This window comes from Lepisma saccharinum, chromosome 30 (assembly GCF_977018435.1).
Source record: "Lepisma saccharinum chromosome 30, izLepSacc3.1, whole genome shotgun sequence".
NCBI classification, from domain to species: Eukaryota; Metazoa; Arthropoda; class Insecta; order Zygentoma; family Lepismatidae; genus Lepisma; species Lepisma saccharinum.
In genome coordinates, this window is record NC_139258.1 from 5,043,193 (window position 1) to 5,061,009 (window position 17,817).

At 37.8% G+C, this 17,817-nt stretch overlaps 1 protein-coding gene across 2 annotated transcripts in view; it reads left to right on the top strand.

Annotated features, from left to right (window-relative positions):
• The window catches only part of LOC145981873 (man(5)GlcNAc(2)-PP-dolichol translocation protein RFT1), a 64,758-nt gene that overhangs the window by 1,322 nt on the left and 45,619 nt on the right, over nt 1-17,817 (top strand). For both annotated transcript variants that reach the window (XM_083115333.1, XM_083115334.1), the window contains exons 2-5: nt 1,673-1,846; nt 5,845-6,047; nt 12,648-12,837; nt 16,855-17,139. In XM_083115333.1, the coding sequence (XP_082971459.1) occupies nt 1,775-1,846; nt 5,845-6,047; nt 12,648-12,837; nt 16,855-17,139 (750 nt within the window). In that variant the 5' untranslated portion in view covers nt 1,673-1,774. The remainder of the gene's footprint in view (nt 1-1,672; nt 1,847-5,844; nt 6,048-12,647; nt 12,838-16,854; nt 17,140-17,817) is intronic.

Consider the following 17,817-nt stretch of genomic DNA (forward strand, 5'->3'; position numbering starts at 1 on the left):
TATTATGTGTTACGGAAGCGAAAAAAGGAGTCAAAGAAATTACTCTCTATGTGAATTTTTTTTTCAGTTTAAAAAGCATAATGGCACCTTGAACTATGTTCCGCAATACACAAATGGTAAGTACGAACCATGCGAAACACAAAATATCCGATTTTAATGTGTCTCCGATCTATGAAACTGTTACCAATCGTTGTTTCTTCTTTATTTAAGTATACATCTTTCAGTGTTTGTAACATTCAAGATAGCAATCTTCCCAATGAAAGAAAATACTTTCAAGATCTTGTACAATGTTATAGAAAGTATTTTCCGTAAGTAGTTTCTTCTGTAAAATTGAAGAAATGTGTTTGTGCTAGATCGAACATTTAGGTCTATCCCCTTTAAATACACCATAATAAACTTTTGTTGCTATAAACTGAGTTTTAATGCACTTTCTACTGTTCTTTTGGGTTAATTCAGTTAATCCGGACTTTCGTTAAACCGATCAACTTATCCCCCACATTAGTCCGGATTAACGAGGTTTTACTGTATTTTGCAATTTTGTTATTTTTGGGAATTTGTATAAACATGATTCATATGTCATTGTTTTGTAAAGTTAATATGAGTACATAGTTATTTTTCAAAGGGAAACTTAGTTATTTTTCAAATGGAAACTTCATTACAATCATTTAGTTACATAAATTAATCCAGAGATCTAATGAAACATTCATGTTATTCAAGGAACATGTGCAGTTTTGTTCTGTATCTAAAATTATGGGATCTGTACCCAATGGGTAGTTCATTGGTATCGGCAACAATTTATTTTGGTACATTCCTAGTGGTTAAGAAAAGAAGTGAATAATTCATGTGATTTCCTTGCATTATTTTCATTGTAGAATTATTCTGCTCGTTTACAAGCATTTAGATGTGTTTTTTTTCATAGGTGCTTATAACAACCATAAACTAGAAAAGAAAATTGATATGGTCCACTTAGAAGGCTAATCAAGACTGGACTTACAGTTTAAAGTGGAATTCAAATCATTGTGGGCCCGAGTTCCTTTGTTTTATTGCGATTTCATCATGCTACGAATGCAATTTTTACATGGTTCGATTTTGTGTATGTCTGTTAACACATGCTGCGGAGTTTTAACGATTACTGAAGATTTTGTTCAAAATATTCTTTCGTGGTTAGGTTAGGCAGGTTAGGTTTGGTTCCCTTAGCATTAACATGAAGTCCCTAAATGTATTCTACTAAGGTTCTGATTTACTTCTACATCCATTCCAACATTTCTACGATATTTACTGTCGCTTGTCGACTGAGAATATCTTGTCCATGAGAAGTGCGTAAGGTAATTTTCAAGTTGTTTTTTTCAACGTAAATAACTTTTTTCGAGTCCAAACAGTGCTCATTACTTTAAGGAAGGTTCAAATTTCGTGTGACAATGATTTCCAAAATTCTGCAATAAATAATCTTTGTGCCAGGAGAAATCATATAACAATCGGAACCGTTACCTCATTGTGTGCCTCCCTTTGGTATCGAACCTTGGAGACTTTAATTACAAGTTGACAACATTATCACTACACCACCTGGAAGGCCTCAGTTGGTATTTAAATATATTATAATTACATTGCCTGAATAATTAAACTGAATACCATGACAGATTTTTGCCTAATGTTTTTTTTTTTCTACTTCCAGATGCTACCAATGTTTGTTTATATAGGACAGTGCGTGCTGATTTCTTTATCCAATTAGCAGACTTTAGTTATTTTTAGAACTTATTTTTGAGAAATCAAAACCATGACTGCTAAACCAAAGAGGAACTTTTTGAAAAGTAGTCTGGAAAATGCGTCATTTAACATTTTATGCCAGGTAAGTGTATTGATATAAACCATCTTCAAATGTACAAGTTTTATGATACTCTTAATGGCTTTATCATAGTAGTAATTTATCTGACTACTTTGTCAATGATCCCTTACTATGAAATAATGTTTTGTCTTTGCATGTAAAGAAAATGGAAAGGGAAAGAAGGTGAAAATAACACATTGTGAGACAAGTGGAAAGTTGAAATTGAGGTGGAGGAGGTGTAAGACATAATAGGGGTTAGACCTCAGTTTGAACCCCTCCAAAGTGTCAAAACAGCAGAGATAGATAACATTGCAATGTAATATATCAATCTTCTGTGTACAGTCATGGACATTTCTGAGTTGTAATGAATGCATTGACTTTTAATGGATTCTTACAACTTAGTAGTGTCCGTGACCATGCATTTACATGATCATTGCAATATTTTAAATATTAGTTGTGAACAAGTTCATTATTATCATGGAATCAATCAGGGTTCTATCATTTTATCGTCATCATCATCATCCTTGGCAGTTTCCTGCCTCTGCACAGTGTGGTATTTTCGTAATCTAGCTGGACAAAATTATTTAGCCTTCAATATGTAAGTTATATATGCTGTAAAGTGTTGTAGATGAAATACAAAAGCACTGCCAAGGGTTGAGACACATATTTCAAGAAAATATCTCATACTAATAATAAAATATATTACGATGATTGGCGTTAATTACATCCGCTGTTTCCTTGGCAAACACAAACTTGATGGGACGACAATATCTAGTAGAAGATGGGGAAGGGTTTTGCCATATGACGTGTTTGAGGTTTTGGCTGTTCACTGAATACAATTGAATAGTCACCATTGATAGGCTAAACAAACTTTCGTCAGTGGAATTTTCATCAGAAAATTTTGTGCTTATATCTATTTTGTACGGCCCCATCGCAACCCCACTTCACAATTAGTTCTAAAGTCTTCAAGTCTGTAATACAATTCAAGACATCTTCTTGTACTTCGCACAATCGCGTAATAGTGTAATCCAGAAGAGATTGCAGTTTTATTTCTGCGAACGTTTCTGTTACAGAAATGTCACTAGGATAGAACAATAGTTTTGCCGCTTGGACTTACTTATAACTAGGATAAATATTTTTATTTAATTGGTTAGTTGTATGGCGTATTGCGTTATATTGATGTGTCGAGAGATTCGCATCGACCATTAATGCCAGGGCTTGGTCTTCCGACAGTCCACTTTGTTTGGGGCTTACCAAACACTTCCACGCTATTTTTATCTTTGTCCCTCTTCTGGGCGAAAATTGACAAAGCTCTTTTACAATTGCTGCTGAATTTCTTTTGCCTTCCTTCCGAAGCTGTAATTCGGCTGCTAAAAGCACAGGGGAACACTTTACTTTACTTTACTTTAATGATATATATATATATATATATCTCTCTTCCTGATTCGATGTTTCGAGGATGTGTTCAATTCGCCTTTCTTCTGTTTCATCACTAGCACTCTCAAAGTCTTTTTGCGGTCTTCTGACCCTTCTACTTGGTCCAGGTAGTGAAACACTTTCGACACTTTCAGTAATAATATCAGGAAGTGATATATATTGTTCTAACCACAAAGAATTCGTTTTTAAAAAGCGTTCTCCATGTTGTCTTCCATACTTCAACCACTTTTGTTGTATTTTTTGGCTAATACTTCTGATTGTTACTTTTAAACGTTTTATAATGTCTTCCGAAAAGGACGAGGCACCACAATCTTCCATTATATAATTTAACAAAGCATCCGTTCTTGATTCTTTGGAGTTGGTATACCACACGTCGAAAACATTCCACTTTTGAAATTTGCGTAGTCATTCTGTAATTTTAAAAAAAGTGTATGAGTGTCGCAAACATTCGCAAACAAATTAACATAATTTGTGTAGGTAACAAGTAACTCTTTCAGAAAACTAGGATAACAGATCTGTATAATGCGATATAATGTACTAAAACTCTAGTCCAAACTGACTTATACGTTTTCTCATACAGAAATAAACGTGACTTTTTCTGATGGTGCTCATGCTTAAACTCAAACATATAATAATACATCATCCATCCATCTTTATTCTTGGTTTAATCTATAATTTTAGTACCTTGCAAAATATGCAGGCTTAGGAATGGTGCGTGATTGATTTTAAAATACCACAAAGAATACCCATTGTGTGAATGGTTAAATTTATAGCATGGTATCTGCCAGTGCCACTGCAATCATGTTGCTTTTAAAAGTTCTGAGTTTGAGTGCTAACCATAACACCCATGCTTCATTGTGTTTCTTTTCTTATTCAGAATTATATTTATCCAGAAAAGCTTTTCGATAACAAATAGATTTATATAGCAAGATAAGTGAGGAGAAATCATTGTACAAGTTCTTGTTGAAGCTGAACAGATACAAATGTGATGTATCCGTTGGAATGTATTTACTGATACTGGCCAATCATTTTCCAGCGTATTTGTCTGTCACAGGATCTGCAAAAATGCTGTATGATTCTTTTGCCGAGTCTCCTTATCCTGGCATTTATGTAAAGTTGAAAGTTTTAATTTATTTTGCACTAGTATTGTGTGAAACATGGATTTTGTATTTACTAGAACCACATAGTTATGGTGACTTAAAATATCAAGGGTTCGGTACAAAGGCTGGGCACATTTTGTGATCAAAAGCAGCGTATGAAAATGGCGAAATAAAAACCTATATTTGATTTAGAAACTACACAAAATAAACTTTTCTCTTTGAATACCACGTTTATATAGTTGTCAGTTTTAAGTTTATTCCTGTGTAAGGGAGTTTCCCCTTGCTTCTGAAATATTTATCAATCTTCCATGATTTGCGTAACACAGGGTAATTCAAGACTTCACGAAGTGTCACATCGCAGTTCACTTCTCATCATTTAGTGACAAAACATTCTAGGATAACGCACCTCACACCTTTCAAAGACATGAAAAATAAACAATACTGCATGTTGTTTCACATGCTGAGTTTCCTTCAAAAATTAAATATGCTTCAGTCTAGTGTAAAGGCATAACAGGGATTTTAATATTCTGTTGTAATTCTTGACTAATTTATGTAAGAATGAAGAATACGGAGATTGTCTCCAATTTCTTTCCTACTTCTTATACTCACTAAATATGCAGTCCTGGCAACATATCTGGAGTTAAGATTTGGGGGTCACGTGAAAAAATTGTGTATATATACGTCTATATGTTACGTTCTTCATTACCACAATTATTCTCCATACATACATAGGAACCATATTTGATGATATGAACAAGTGACGTTTGGCATTCGTTGCGCTGTCTACAGCATTGATACACTGTTCCTTTGTTACTTGCAGAACATTAATTGTTGCTTCGTTACTTGAAGATCATTATCGTTGAAGCATGGCATAATAAAGGACGGACTTTGATTAGAAGTAAGTTTGGCAACTGTGTTCGAGCGTTCTTCTACAAAAATGGCATCTTGCGCAGTGAGGAAGCTAGTGCTACAAAACTTATATTTTGTTACAATATGTGCTCATTGGCAAGACATTTAACTGATATCCCCACGAACCATTTTCGGTAAGGTTAGGGTAAGAATTTTTTTTTTTAATATTTGGTGTATTAACTAATTTTGGCCTTCGTACATTATGCACGGGTATCCCCATGAATCATGCATGGGTAGCCCCACACAAACCATTCATGGATAGCCCCATGAACCATTTCTGGTAAGGTTAGTTTAGGCAAGCTGTTAAAATTTTGTTCTTAAAACAATGCGATACAGCTGTAAAAAAAAATCCACTTTTATCGGCTTTTTCCCCTATTTCCACACATGACCCCCACATTTTAACAACAGATTCGTGATTAGAAGGCCAAATTTAGTTAGTATACCAAAAATTAACGAAATGGGAGACATTCTCTATATTCTTCATTTGCTCCCTGATTTACAGTATGGAGAGGAATACTTGCACAATAATGTGTGTTGATTTATTTTTAATTCCCATATTGTTGGTTTGTCTTTCAGATAGCGTTCCGTGTAGTGACATTCCTTCTGAATGCATTTGTCCTGCGTTATGTAACTCAAGATGTTCTTGGTGTGATGAATGTTCGGCTGTTGCTGCTCGAGTCCACAATTCTCTTCTTAAGCAGGGAAGCGTTTCGAAGGGCATGCTTAAGTAAAACAACAGATCATTACTGGCCTCAGATCATCAACCTGATTTGGTTAACGTAAGTAGATTTCATTCCAAGGACTTTTATTGATAAGCTTAATCCAGATTTGCTTGCAACAATAGTTGTCGTGTAATGACTTGCATGTTAGATTTTTCTAAGAAACTTTATTTTTGTTTTATTAGTTTATATTTGCATCAATATATTTAAATTTGTGGTGCAGTTTGATTCACAACTTGCAGGCAGCGTATACAGAGGTTGTTCGCTTTATATCTGACCATTGTCGATTCGCTGCTGCCACCTGCCGTATCATGCTGGAACTATGGGTCTGCTGGCTGGAGCATTGTTGTGTCTGACCTTGTAGGTACGTGAGTGTTGGTAGTGAATGTTATCAAATGACGCCGAAAATCAACCGGTATTGGGAGGGTTACGTAATGGCCCTTTTCCATGCTAAGTTTTCATACGTACGCATTGTGAAACAGTGTCGGGAGAATAGGGTAACACTCGGGGTGACTACTGCGAAAGCTATTACGGCCCGTTACACACAACAAGCTCTCCTTGCGAAACATTCACCCACGAAAACCACCAGGAGAAGGGCTGCAAGCAACGTGTCACCCGTAGTGTGAAGGGGGATGCGTCGATTGGCGTGCCAAGAAAATCCCCCGACTCAACGTGATATGGCCCACAGATTTCACCTCGCCCCGTCAACTGTGAACAAAACGATTCGCAAGCGCCTCAGGTTGAAGTGTGTGTGGAAGGCCTGTGTACACCACCTTCTACCGCGTCACATTGCCGAACGTAAGATGAACTGCAGGAGACTGTATGAAAAGTACCTGGCAGGTTCCAAATAAAAGAAAGTTGTCACAATGCATGAATCATATATCCATCTCAATGCTGGTTGTCACATTCGGGCGATCACATACCGTGACATTGATGGCAAGGGGCGCAGCAACTTTGTTCGTCAGTGAAGGGAAAGTTTCCCTCGTGGCTTTGTAGTTGTGACTGGATTCGGATATGAGGGTAAGTTGATGATACGCAAGGTGGACAAAAACGTTAAGGTGAATGTCAGATACTTCCAAGACTCTATTCTGACAGCTATCTATCAGGAGAGACATCCCACAATTGTATGGAATGGACGCGAACCAGGTGATGATCCATATGGACAAGGCTTCGAGTCATACCACCAGAACATCACTACGTTTTTATCAGGAAATGGCAGAGGAATTAGGAATTCGTGTCATTCCATTTGAAGACATTCCTGTGAAAAGCCCAGATGCCAGTCCAATGGATTTTTGCGCATTTGGACTGTTGAAACGACGTCTTCAACATCGCCGCCTGCGCACCCTGGATGGTCTATGGAAAGCTTGCAGGGAGGAGTGGGACAGAATTCCCATGCCTGTTCTGGGCCGGAGCTTGCTGCAGTGGAAACTGCGATGCCGGGCAATAGTCCACAATGCTGGGGGTCCAATAGAACATGATCGGTGGTGGTGGCGTGGTATCTCTTAAGGTGAGTACCCGTCAAACATGGTCGGATATAAAGCGAACGACTTTCTGTATTGTTCTTATACTCCTTCAGAGGAAATTGAAAACTAGGCAGGAAAATGCAGCCGCATAAAAATGTTTGTTCAACTACTTCATACGGTCCAGGTATTAGTGCATGACTACTAGGTTTGACATTCATGGCCAGTAGAGGACAAAAATAGACATATAATCTGTGCATGGTTTTTCTGTATCGTGCTTCATTGTACAATAGTATTTCGGACATTCGACCAGTTTTCAATTAAGGATGTAGTTTGTTCACGGTTTGGTTTTTATCTTGTACATGTAATTTTAACCTGCGTTACCGTGTCCCTCATTCGAACTTATCTACTTTGGTCCTACAGGGTGTGTGTGTACGTAATTATTATACACACAGCCTAGGGAAAAAGACATCTGAAAAGTGTATTACACAGGCCATGTGCATAATAATTACAGTAAAACTTCTCAATAACGGACAGGCCTGGGGGAAAAATAAGTGTAGGATGTTCCACAATAGGATAAGCATATTACAGTATGGACTTTACGAACATAATGTTTTATTTTCCTACATTCAAGGAACAAAATACGGTAACAGTTTCATAGATCGGAGACACATTAAAATCGGATATTTTGTGTTCGTACTTACCAATTGTCTATTGCGGAACACAGTTCAAGGTGCCGTTATGCTTTTTACACAAAAACAAACTCAATTTTTCACATTCTGGGTGCTTTTTTTTTTTATTCCTTCGCTTCCGGAACACACAACATGGCAGGCACATCTTGACTCATGTTGTGGGTATGCAGTGTTTCAACCTTCACCGAAAAATACCTATTATCGTGTTAGTCACCGGTGGAAATTATACATTATGCATGGGTAGCTGACATATAGCCCCACGAACCATTATACACGGTAGCTGTCTGATAGCCCCACGAACCATTTCCAATAAGGTTAGGTTTGGTTACGTTAGGCAAGCATAGTTAAAAAAAAATGGGGTTGTAACACTGACAGGGGCTTACGTCATCAAACGTACGCAGCATCCGGTTGTTGTACGGCAAGCAAATGAAAACAATGGCAATTGTGCGTCGGTGAGATATTTCTCTTGAAAAATACATGTTTCCCAGTCAAATATATTCCACGATGAAAGAAAATTCCTCGACGAACGTTGTAAACCTTGGAGAAATTCATTTCTGTAAGTAGTTTCTTGTGTAAAATTGAAGAAATGTATCTCCAATGTATGAAACTGTTATTCAAAATACTGTACTACATATGGTGAATTTAAATTTACTAAAATATCCCTACATACATTACAAGTTTCAAAAAATAAAATACAGTAGACATAGTGTAATCCTTTGTTAAATTACTGCATTCGAAATGACACACTTCTCAAGATAAACACAAAGAATACTGTCTACTGTCTGCACTTCTAAAAATAAATATTTTCGGTGTAACGTGAAACAATGCACGCTGGTTCGAAATACTGGCCATTGTTGTCGAATTCCAGGAATTGGGACAGTTTTTATCAGGCTGTCCATTATTAAGAATTATTTCTCTTGTAGTCTACAGCTATTACAAGCATAATAAAAATATTTTTTTAAATAAAAATATTTTTTTAAATAAAAATAATTTGATCAAAATGTATATCAGAAATAAAAATAAAACAGACTGCTTGTTTTTTCACAGTTATGTTGCTATATTACAACAATGTAACATTGACAACATCCATTGTATAACAGATTCACTTTTAATTTAAAAAATTCTTAACCATTGTTATAACTGTATCTTTAGTCAAACTAAAAATAAATGTCTGATGAAGAGAGTGTGTGTTCTGAAACGTCACAACGAAAAACTGTGTAATAACAGTAGACTACAAGAAAAATAATTCTAGAATGCATGCAATACGTGCATTCAAGAAAAACTATTATTAAGAAGTTTATTTGCATTGGAGAGGTTGTTTTCAGTGTCTGCGTCCATTATTGCCATCAAACCTCATGTATTTCTGCCGAGAAATTTAAAAATGTCCGTAATTTAGAGGTGTCCGCTATTCAGAGGTGTCCGTTAGAAGTTTTACTGTATACACATTATCAAAATACTCTGTGATCAGAAGTATCTGGACACCCACCTGAAAATGAAGTAGAAGTTGGGTCACCCCCCAATGGGAACACTGGCAGTCAATACGATGTTGGCACACCTTTAGCCTTGATGACAACCTTAGCTCTCGCAGGCATACTTTCAATCAGGAGCGGAAGGTTTCCTGGGGAATGGCAGTCCATTCGTCACGGAACACTGAAATGAGAAGAGGTATCGATATGTGGCTCAGTATGGTCTAGCACAAAGTTGGCATTCCATAATATCCATTCTATGGGATTCAAATCAGGAGACTGCGCAGGCCAGTCAATTAGTGGGACATTGTTGTCATCGAACCACTCCCCCACACGGCCTGCAGTATGGGCGGGTGCTCGGTCATGTTAAAAGAGACATGGTCTTCAATGGTAGGCAGCATGAAAGCGGTTAAAATGTCAAGGTAAGCTTGTGCCGTGACATTTCCACATAAAGCAACAAGGGGAAAGCCCCATCCAGGAGAAACATGACCACACTGTAACGTCACCACTCCAGAATTCAATTTCGGCACCATACAGGCTGGTAGATGTTGTTGACCAGGCATTCGCCACTCCCACACCCTACCATCGGATTGCCACATTGTGTATCGTGATTCATCACCACACAACGGTTTTCCACTGTTCTATGGTCCAGTTTCAACGTTCGTTGCACCACGCTAGGCAGCCTATGGCAGCTGCTCGGCCATACTTGTTGCACCTTGCACCGAACAGTCATGGTGCTTGGAGTAGATCCTGATGCAGTTTGGAATTCCTGTGTGATGGTGGCGATGAATGATTGACGATTACGCTGTACGACCCTCTTCAACACTCGACTGTCTCTGGAGGTCAACACGTCCCTTCACATTTCCACTTCACTATAACATCGGAAACAGTGGACCTAGGATCTTTAGGAGGGTGGAAATCTTGTGCACAAACTCCTTACACAAGTGGCACCCAACCAGCTGAGCACGTTGAAAAGTCCACAAGTTCCTCAGACCGTCTCATACTGCTGGGATCGCTGACCATGTGTTCCACGGGGTAAACGACAGTACTGTGTCGCCCTCTATGATAAACACACATTTCGCGATGTGCCCGGATACTTATGATCACATATAACTCTGGAATAATAATTTTCCACAAGAAAATTCAGCCCGGTAAAGTGTTAACCTACAGAGTGCTTGTGAATTATTACATTGATGTTTCTAAAGAAGTACAAGTGGGGATGTAATCTGGTAGCTCAAATACAGTACCATAATTACAATTTTTGAATTAAAAAGAAAATACTTAGGATCATAGACATAGCAGTCTCTCACCCTAATGGGTGACTGGCAACTTTACAGTTTCAGAAACCTTAGATAGTAGTTACTGTTAACATTATCAGTGCTTCAGATGCAACAAATCTTGTTGCAGTAACACTGAGTGAGGTAATTCCACACAGTTAACACAGCGGCAGCAAATAAGAAGAAACCATATCCGGCATGGGTGCTGTTGGTCAAGTAGTGGCACAATATAGCAGACACTTGGCTTCAAATCCTGCTTGAGTTATTTTTTTACTAAAATTTCTGTGTAGTATTTGGGGACAACAATTTATGAAAGTGGTAAAAAATATGGTGTATAACAGCTGTGAAAAAAAGTCCATAATTATTTTTCTGCATTATAAATACCGTATTTACTCATGTATAATGCGCATTTTTTTTCAAAATTTTTGCCCCCAAAAACTGGTGCGTATTATGCACGGAATAATTCAGACAGCCAACATGAAACCCTGCAGGGTCATTACATGATTTTGGGACACTTGCATTGATTTTTCATGTTTACGGAACTCTATCATGTTATATATCGTTGTAATGCTTGAATTCTGCAGTTTCTGAATATGGAAACAGTATTCCATACCAGATAACAACACTAATGTCAAATAAGGTTGAAATAAGTTCATCAAAAAATGAAGAAACGTTCTGATTTTATGGTACTTTGGATGAAAGAAAACATAAGGAAAAAGATAATAAAAATTAAAATGTATTACTGGCCAAATAATAAGACATACATGGAGTGTGTAAATTCCTTAATAGAAGAAATCTTGTGCTGCTAACTGCTATTTGGAAGGTCCTGAATGTGCCTCGTATAAATGTTACATTAGTCACGGAAAGAAAAAGTATATATTTTGGAAAAGAAGGAATGAGCAATTGAATAGGTATGATGTCATTCACTCTTGATCAGAATAGGAACAGATTTACAACCTACAACTAAGAAAGCCATTTCTTGAAACTGGATTGTACTGCGCATTATATACGAGATATACTTTTTTGTCACTTTTCCCCATCCAAAACCAGAGTGTGCATTATACACGCACGCGTAAATACGGTTACAAGGACATACAAAAATGGCCACAGTGGCTCAGTCGGTAACGCGTCTGACTACCATGCTAAAGGTCCCGGGTTCGATCCCCGGCCGGTTCAAATCCGGGAACTTTTCTAACGTTGGAAGCGGCCCCAGCGCCCACCCAGCGTCGAATAACATGGGTACCTGGGGGAAACCCTGGGGGGTAAAGGCGGTCATGGGCATGATGCTGATCACATCACCCCCACTCACGACCGGATCAAGAAACTGTGGGGCGTTACCCCCCCACCCCCTATACGCCTTCATGGCGTGGTGCTATGCACAGGGGAGCACTTTACTTTTTTACTTTTTTTATACAAAAATGGTTGTAAATTGCGTGTTCGAATAGTTTGGATGAATTTTATTATGCAAAGAAATTGGTTGTGTTGTGTATCGTATCAGAAAATGGGTTAGGAAATCTCTTCATTTAAAATTTACTAGGTACCTCTTCTGTCTGGTGAAGGAATTTCCTAACCTGATTGCATATAACCTCTGTGAAACCTGATACCATGAAATTATTTTTGGGTACTCATTTGAAAATCCTGTAAATGAAATTATTAGTGTTGGTTGCATTTCTATAACTTGTTACTCTCAAAAGTACTTCAATGCAACATGTCATTGATGCTTTCATAGACTCTTGAAATAAATTGTAATTTGCATTATTTTCAGGGTACCAATATGCTTGTTCTGCTCTGTTGTGTTTGGTTACGTGTGGTTGCATGTTCTGGCTCAACCAGATACTTCGGTGACCAACCACTATTCACTAGGAGTGTGGGCCATTGCTATCAGTTGTCTAGTGGAGATGTGCTCTGAGCCATTGTACCTCGTGGCGCAGGCTTTCTTGTTTGTCAGATTAAAGGTGAGTGTAAAGTAGTTCGTTTCACTCATGTTATGACAATAATATATTGTCATTAACATTTGAAATGGTTAGGTTGAATTTGAAGTTCCACATTTGTGCAACAGTTATAATAATTTTGGTCATATGATTACTCAAAATTTATTCATATAATGCAATTAAGTGTCTGAAATTTCTATTTAAACTAATTTTATTAAATATGATGTTTAAAAAAGCCAAATTGTGCAATATTATGAATTCATATTTATAAGTATAACAGTTAGTGTCGACTGATATTATGAAAAATAACCATATCTTCAATCATATGTGTTCTTTCAGACAAGCAAGATAAGATACATTCTAATTTATAATTAACTTTATTGATATTCTGTACATTTACACTGGTATCAAGGTTTATACACACCTCTGTTGCCACTCGTTTATCGGTAACATTGTCGATATGAAAGAATGCGTTAAAATACTCATAGCTGTTACGATTCAGTTTCTTTCTTTCATCTCTTACCCTCTTTCTCCACCTTTCTTTGTCTATTTCTCCTCTGTTCTTTCGTCAACTTTCTATTTTTCTTGTTATCTCTCTTTGTTTCTTTTTTCTTCATTTTTATCTCAATCTTTCTTCACCTCTCTTATTCCATCTTTCTCTTTCCCTCTATGCACATCGCGCTACGACGCCAGGGGTCCCGGGTTCGAAAAGATACATAAGTACGTACTGTACATTCTTCCAATACTGTAAAAAGTGTACCAACATGTTGTGTAGTTACATAATTGTAATCTCTGCTATGCTTATTGCTACTGTATCGCATTTTTTTCATGTACGTACATGCATTAGTACTCTACATTATAAGTAATGCGAAATGTAAATCTGTCTTTCCATTATTTCCTGCAGCGCTCTATACTGTATTGAAAGTCAACCCTGTATAAGAAGGAAAACTGTTAAGACGGAAAATTTTGCTCGGAACCATCATGTTCCGTATAGACAGGTTTTACTGTATATGGCATCAAGGTTTATATACAAAGGCCAACTCGTTAAAATTGTTCAATGTATAATATTATGTCATTCTTGGTGTTTTTTATCAACATTAAAAAAAACTGTCATTGTAATCACTAGATAAGTATATTATTATATACATTGCAAAATAGCTGTAACAGATCAAATATGTACATTTAATTCACAAACATCAACACTGTTCAGCACTTATTGACAAAAATATAAAACAAAAATAATTGAAGATGAGGCAGTGGTAGCGTTGTTGCCTTGTAATCAAGGCATCCCTGGTTCGATACTCTGTGGAGGCACATAGTGGTTTAGATCCAACTTTGAACTGTAGGTCCAGTCCCGATTAGCCTTACTGTGCATAAAGTGAACTTAAAAACACCAAATCAAGCAATATAAACTGAGTTTTAAATCACTTTCCACTGTTCGTTTAGGTTATTTCAGTTAATCTGTACTTTCATTAAACTGGTCAACTTATCTTCCAATTAGTCCGGATTAACGAGGCTTTGCTGTATTCATGAAGTAGGAAGTTTTGACTTTAATCTGTTGAAACACCCATGACAGTCACAAATTGGGACCCTAACTGTCAAATATGAAAACAATCATGAAAAAAAGAGTAAAGTTCTCCGTGCATATAGCATCGTGTCATAAAGGCACACATTCTCGATCTCTGCCATTTTGGAAGTGATGTGTTCAGCACTATGTTCTGGTCACCTTTACCTCCCCAAGTGTTATCCCCAGGCATCCATTGATTTGAGGCTGGGTGAGCCCCAGAGCTGATTTATGCTGACACAAGGCTGGAAAAGTTCTGACCTTGGATCACCCACCCTGGGAATTGAACCCAGGTCTCTCGCATGGCAAACAGACGCCCTACAAACTAGACAACCACACACACAATCATAAATGTTTTCATGATGGATGTGGTAAACGCCGTTTACGAATTACTTTTATGTGAAATTTCCATGTTGCACATTTAGTGGTTATTTCAGATTAATTTTGAAGACTCTGTCTTCATTCACAAACGGTATGGTGTCTGGAGCACCCGTACCACTGCTTTCTCGTCTGTTGTCAGTTGGCGCTGGGGGGACAGGCTTTCTGTTGCACCCCATGCTTCGAAAAATTCCCAAACCACATAAAGAAAATATGCAGTGTGCCTGCAATCCATCAATTTCTCCAGTAATATAAAAAATTCCATTTGCATACATATTAAAAACACAAGTAATACAAGGCACATCCAGAAAGTAAGTTCCGAAAGTGCCCCGAGATGGCACGAGTGGTCAGAGCGGGACGTGCTTGTGCAGAAGTGGAGGAGGAACACGTATCCATAACCTGGCGCAAGTGCAGTTTTGTGGAGTCAGTAGTGAGAGAACTGTGGTACGGGAAACACGGGTGCACGCATACAGTCTCCCGCCGAGTGTGAGGTACGTGCAGTACTCAAGGTTTCTCCATGCTAAGAAGCTGTCGGCATCAGAGAAGTGTGTGAAGTGTATGGACAGAATGACATTAGTGAAGGAATTGTCCGAAGATGGTGTAGAAAATGCACAGCAGGCTGCACCAATGTCCAAGACAAACCCATCGTGCACACAACGTGAAAAACTGCAATCGCTGGGTGACGATCTCATTCAGCAGGGAACGGGAGATCTGCGGAAACTGACATGAGAGTTCGGACATTGTAAACTGCTGGTTCTGCAGCATTGCCTGCTGCACGCTTTCCACCAATTCAGGCGTCACATGCCTGCCAGGGGATCTCTGACGCCGACAGCTTCTTAGCATGGAGAAACAGTCTCCCGCCGAGTGCGAGGTATGCTTGCAGCAGGTTATGGCTACGTTTTCCTCCTCATTCCTGTGCAAGCAAGTCCCTCTCTGACCACTTGTGCCATCTTGGGGCACTTTTGGAACTTACTTTCTGGATGTGCCTCATAAAATTTATCTCCATAAATACTTGCCTCAACATATTACTAAGGCCTGCTTTTTACTGGAGCATTCCCATTAACATTTCTGCCACGTAAATGCATCCAAATTCTTGTAGCAGAGAGAACTTTACATGTAACATTTCGGTAAACTTTTGTGATTACAATGTATAATATATACAGCATGAAAGACACGTCGATTTACACCATCTATGGTGAGTGCATGGTGTTTACTTACAATTGAATCAAGTAAAATATTCTTCCGTATGGGTACAGTAAATGCTATAAATTACGTAATTTAAGCAACGCCATTGTTTTGTACCTAACGCATATTTATAGGAAACGTTATTCCTTTTGGTTGAATAGTTATCAGCAGGGCCCGGATTTTGATGACATTTCATCTTTTGACTGATGCAACATAGACATTGCTAACTAGTACAGAAATACTGAACACCCTCCTCAGGTTGAAGAAATGTATTTTTTTTTCATTTTTTGGTAATTTTTTTTTACCATTTCTTGTTTTTCGGTCATTTTTTAAATTTTGCCTCTTTTTTTAGGTCATTTTTTTAAGAAATTTGTGTGATTGCATGCTGAAACATAAGAAGTTGAACAATTTCTGTTTTGTCGAATGTTATCTTGTGGTACTTACTCTGTGTTTAACTACCAGCGCAACAAAACCAGTCTGAAAATCGCGAAATGCAACATTGTCGAGTTCCTTACTCACAGTCCGTACGACACACCAAGGTGAAGAAGCAATTGTTAAATTGTTTGTCTTTGAATATATATACTATTTTCAATAAGCAGATTGAGTTTTGTATGAATTTTTGTGTAATTTTTCAAATATTTTAGGTCATTTTACAGGATTTTTGTTGTCATTTTTCAAATATTTTTAGGTTATCAAAATCTGGGCCCTGGTTGTCAGCTTGTAAAACGTAAAGTGATACATTACATGGCATCTGAAATGCCATAACATATCTCACTTTACGCGGTAACATTTTGGTCATGGCACAAATGTTAAGAATAATGCTTTTGTCTGAAGCAGACCTAATTCACTTGAATTTTACCTTCAATAAGTCAGTTTTTTTCCTTTATTGTAAATGTACTTTGTTTATCTTTCAGGTTGTAATAGATACAATATACATTGCTGTGCGATCGTTAATATTTACCCCTCTGGTTGTATGGAGGCCAGAGAATGCTGTTGTGGCCTTCTCAGTCGCCCAGGTCCTCTCAGGTCTGGTGGCCAGCGTGTGCTACTACGTCTACTTTTATTATTATATCTCAAAACGGGAGGAGGATCAGGGTTTATTGAAAAAGGACAAGCCAGTGTCTCCCGGTAGCCCCGTCCATGATGATTTTCCCTTCCATTCCCTTAAGGATTTTCTTCCTAGGAGACTGAATGATAAGGTAGGTTAGCATTCCTTTTAAGATAATTATTAGGTAAAAAGGCCATTATGGAGTTGATGTGATCGTCACCATGCTCCGGCTGCCTTTACTCCCCAGGATTGCCCTCAGGTACCCATTGATTTGAGGCTGGGTGAGTTCCAGAGCTGCGGGGACAGGCCAAAAAAATTCCCACCCTGTTCTTTGTGAGCATCCCTTCATCATATCATTACTCATCCTCATCTTGGCAATTAGCCAGAAGTGGCAGGAAAGCGAAGTAAAATAAACCAAACCAAACTCTTTTCTATTCACTTGAGTACCCCTGCTTAAAACTTGGGTACTACTTTCGTATAGGTGTGACACCTATAAATCATTTATTTTGCACTTTTTTACATTGTTAACATACTATTCTGCATTGCGGAACATTTCTTTAGGTGAAATAATAAATTTCTAATGAAAATAATGTCTTATTTCTTACATTTACGAGTACTTACTGTTACTCGTTATTTATATTTTGTAACACACATTAGGGTGTACTGATTCATCGCACGTTGTGAGAGTTTTTTTGTCGATTTGTGCAGTGTTTGCAACCTTGTTCACCGAAAAATACCTACTTTCGTGCCCGGATTTGAAATTATGCTAATACCTCACAAACCGTTGACGTTAGCCTCACAAACCATTCACGTTAGCCCCACAAACAAT